At 41.3% G+C, this 3,013-nt stretch overlaps 1 protein-coding gene across 1 annotated transcript; it reads right to left on the bottom strand.

Moving 5' to 3' along the window:
* Positions 1 to 329: 329 nt before the first annotated feature.
* Positions 330 to 1,802, bottom strand: LOC149260234 (replication protein A 70 kDa DNA-binding subunit A-like). Its single transcript, XM_089457437.1, has 2 exons — positions 776 to 1,802; positions 330 to 595 (listed from the first exon to the last, which is right to left on the bottom strand). The coding sequence occupies exons 1-2, from the start codon at positions 1,800 to 1,802 to the stop codon at positions 330 to 332; spliced, it is 1,293 nt and encodes a 430-aa protein (XP_089313563.1).
* Between the last annotated feature and the right edge of the window lie 1,211 nt (positions 1,803 to 3,013).

Here is a 3,013-nt window from a genome sequence, read left to right as displayed (position 1 = left end):
AAGCTGCCTGCGAAGATATCCTTAATTTCCTACCATGTTATCTTCATGTCCTTCTCTATGAACAACTGTGTGTCTGCATAGACTGACAAGTTCATTGACACCTTTTCAACTGCATCCCTAATGCTTGTCTCGACAGTATCGTTTGATCCAATTCTCTTGGAAGCTTCTAGGAATTTAGTAGGGAGGCTCCAAAACAAAGCATAGGCAAAATTTTGGAGGGTGGTTGTAGCCGCTACAATAGCGTAATTTACAAAGATGAGACAGTTAGATGTGTGGAAATGTTTGTTTATGTACAAACAGGCGTGGTAGATGAAGCCCTAAGAAGAAGTTCAAAGGCGGCGAACAATAGTTCGTTTTGAAGCGGACAGTGCTTGAATGTCGGTGAGTGCTTCCTTGCTTGCAGAGGCATATTGAATTTCTTCTGAATTGATCAGTATTGGTTGCAAGCGTTGAACACTGTTGAAGTAATCTGTTTTAATGGAAAGTGTTAGCTGGAAGCGGTGCCCTGAATTCCGGCCACAAATTTCCTGTAGATCAGTTGGTTCGATAGAAAGTAGGAACAGGTCTTTTGCCGTGATGCCCATGAGCTCGTTCCCTGCATCATTGAAAATTGTGACGTTCTGTAGATTACCGGTGTGGTCATGTAGCTCAATTTTAAGTTTGTAACGATTGTCACATTTTAGGAAGTCACCGTTACATTTTGTACAATGCCAAAGATTGTTAGGATGCTCCACAACCTTCTTCATGCATTGTTTTCCATTGAAATCTAGTGGACATGCTAGAAAGTAGAAGTCATCCATATGAAGAGCAGTAATTGTTGCTCGAACTGAAACCCAGATTGCTTTATCAGAGGGTTGCATGCCAGCAATTTCATGAAGCGTCTTTCGTGGCAGGGCACGTCTCGAAGCAACACCATAGTTTCTACTCAAAGATGGAGAAGAAGAGTTATAACCGGTTTCACGGAACCATGCATGTAATTGCTGAGTTTCTTGAACCTGTGGATTTATTGTGAGAGTGCTCGTTGGTATCGTCCCTATTGTGGTGCCATTAAATTCAGACACGCGGCCTCCTTTGATTGCAAGAATTGGTGGGTTGTCGAAAGAGTAGAATTCAGAAAGATGTTGTCCTATATAGTCACAGTCGTCTCCCCATAATGTTACATCAATGCTAAAACTCGACTTTTCCTTTAGTATGAGTGTTTTCCTTAATGTTTCACTTCCATCTTTTCGTCGAATTGTTGATGTAGGTGACGTGGAGGTAACAACACCGATGACATCCACATTTGTATTTGGAGTTGCACTTTTTACTTCAGCAATATTCTTGAAGTGAAAGCTCTGGTAGGGAAACATTGGATCATCTGTAGGACATGGATTGATAGTGGAAGTAGCAGACAAGTAAATCTCCCATTTGTTCTTAAGGTGGTTGTAGTTTGGATTTGCTTCTCTTACTGTGCCATTTGATACAATGTATAGTTGCCCAACCTGAATTAGATTGTAAAGAGATTCGGCCAGTTCAGCAAATGCAGAAAGGTGGATCTCTTCCTTATCACGGTTGATAAGGTCAAATCCGAAAACTTTTCCTGAGCCTCGCACATTGTTGTATGCCTTCAATGATGTCTTTGCAGATGCTCTACCTTGGATAGACCAATATTTTCGGTAAGGGTTGAGTGCCGTGAATGGAATTGTTGGAGTTGTTGCCGTAGTTGGTGGAGTAACTACAGAGGGCAAGGTATCTTCAGCTGACGAAGAGGTAATTTTGGCTGAACCCGCCTGTGCATGTTGCAGCGTCGATGTGTCCTTCATCAACGCTGCTGAGTGCTGCGCAACTTCAAGCTCAACGACTCGGATGGACCTTATGTAAACAAGTAAGAAATGAATTAATAAAGATTCCATTTTCCTTCTTTTGATGCAAAAAACGGCTAGGCGGGAAAAAGTAAAAGAGGGTGATTTCAAATGGTGGGCCTTACAAGGAGTTTTGCAGCACTGTGCAAGCTGCTTTTTTGAGCAGAATTATTGAGCCAATTTGGATGTCTCTAGAGACAACTTGTGGGCCATATGCGGATGGTAGCAAAGTCTTATGTTGATGTTTTCCATCAGATAGAGTTATGTGGAAGTGCGAGGATGTTGTTTTCAATGAGGTAACGGAACCTACATCGATTATCTGAAGTAGTGGTTGAATCTCGGTGCAACCATTCAGCAATAGAGGAATGGCATTCGGTGTCAAGGTTGTCTCCATAATAGAACAATAGGTTTCTTTTTCCCGTGATAGGAGTACCTGCAATTCATCAATTTCACCACAATACAGAATTCTAGTCAAAGAAGATGTGACATGAATGCGGAATCTAATCTAAGAAGGCTAACTGTTGATGGTGAAACAATAATAAGGGCACAACCTACACGGGGAGGAGAATAACCTCTGATATTAACCACCCAAGGTAATCCACGTTAACAAAATGCTTGTTATTTGATTCAGGGACAAGCTACATATTGTTGGAATTTAGAAGCACCTCAAGCGGCTCAAAAATGCTTGTAGTCTTACATTACCGGCAAAACATCAATGAAATAGGAACATTTCTCAGCCAATCATAATACTGATCCTACACATTAAGAGATGTGGTTCAATCGAGGCATTTGCCATGTATTTCACTCACTTAATTTATCCTTTGCAGACCCTTCTAAAAGGCTGACTGGACTCCATATGGCTTTGTAATAATAAGTATCCTGTGAACAATGCACAATTTTTTTTCTTTAATATGCTATATTCGGGTGTACTCACTGTGCTTGTGCATTTCTCCACATTTTAGGGATGTTGAATAGCAGGCATTGCATATAGTGAACACACTATTCAAACACCATGTATAGCTATTGAGTGTGAAAGTTCACAAATTCCTTCAGCCCAGGCATATAGAAGGACTTTCTGGGGCCAAGCTCATGTTTGTAATAAGAGCTATCTGGCTCCTCCCTCTTGTGAGAAACATGACCCTGAAAACAGCGGCCAGACCATAGCAACAATC

The sequence above is a fragment of the Pinus tabuliformis genome, chromosome 6 (assembly GCF_031772625.1).
Source record: "Pinus tabuliformis cultivar Carrire ecotype Pingquan chromosome 6, CPIR1, whole genome shotgun sequence".
Lineage (NCBI taxonomy): Eukaryota > Viridiplantae > Streptophyta > Pinopsida > Pinales > Pinaceae > Pinus > Pinus tabuliformis.
Note: the sequence above shows the minus strand (reverse complement) of the source record. Positions and strands in the feature narration are given on the sequence as shown.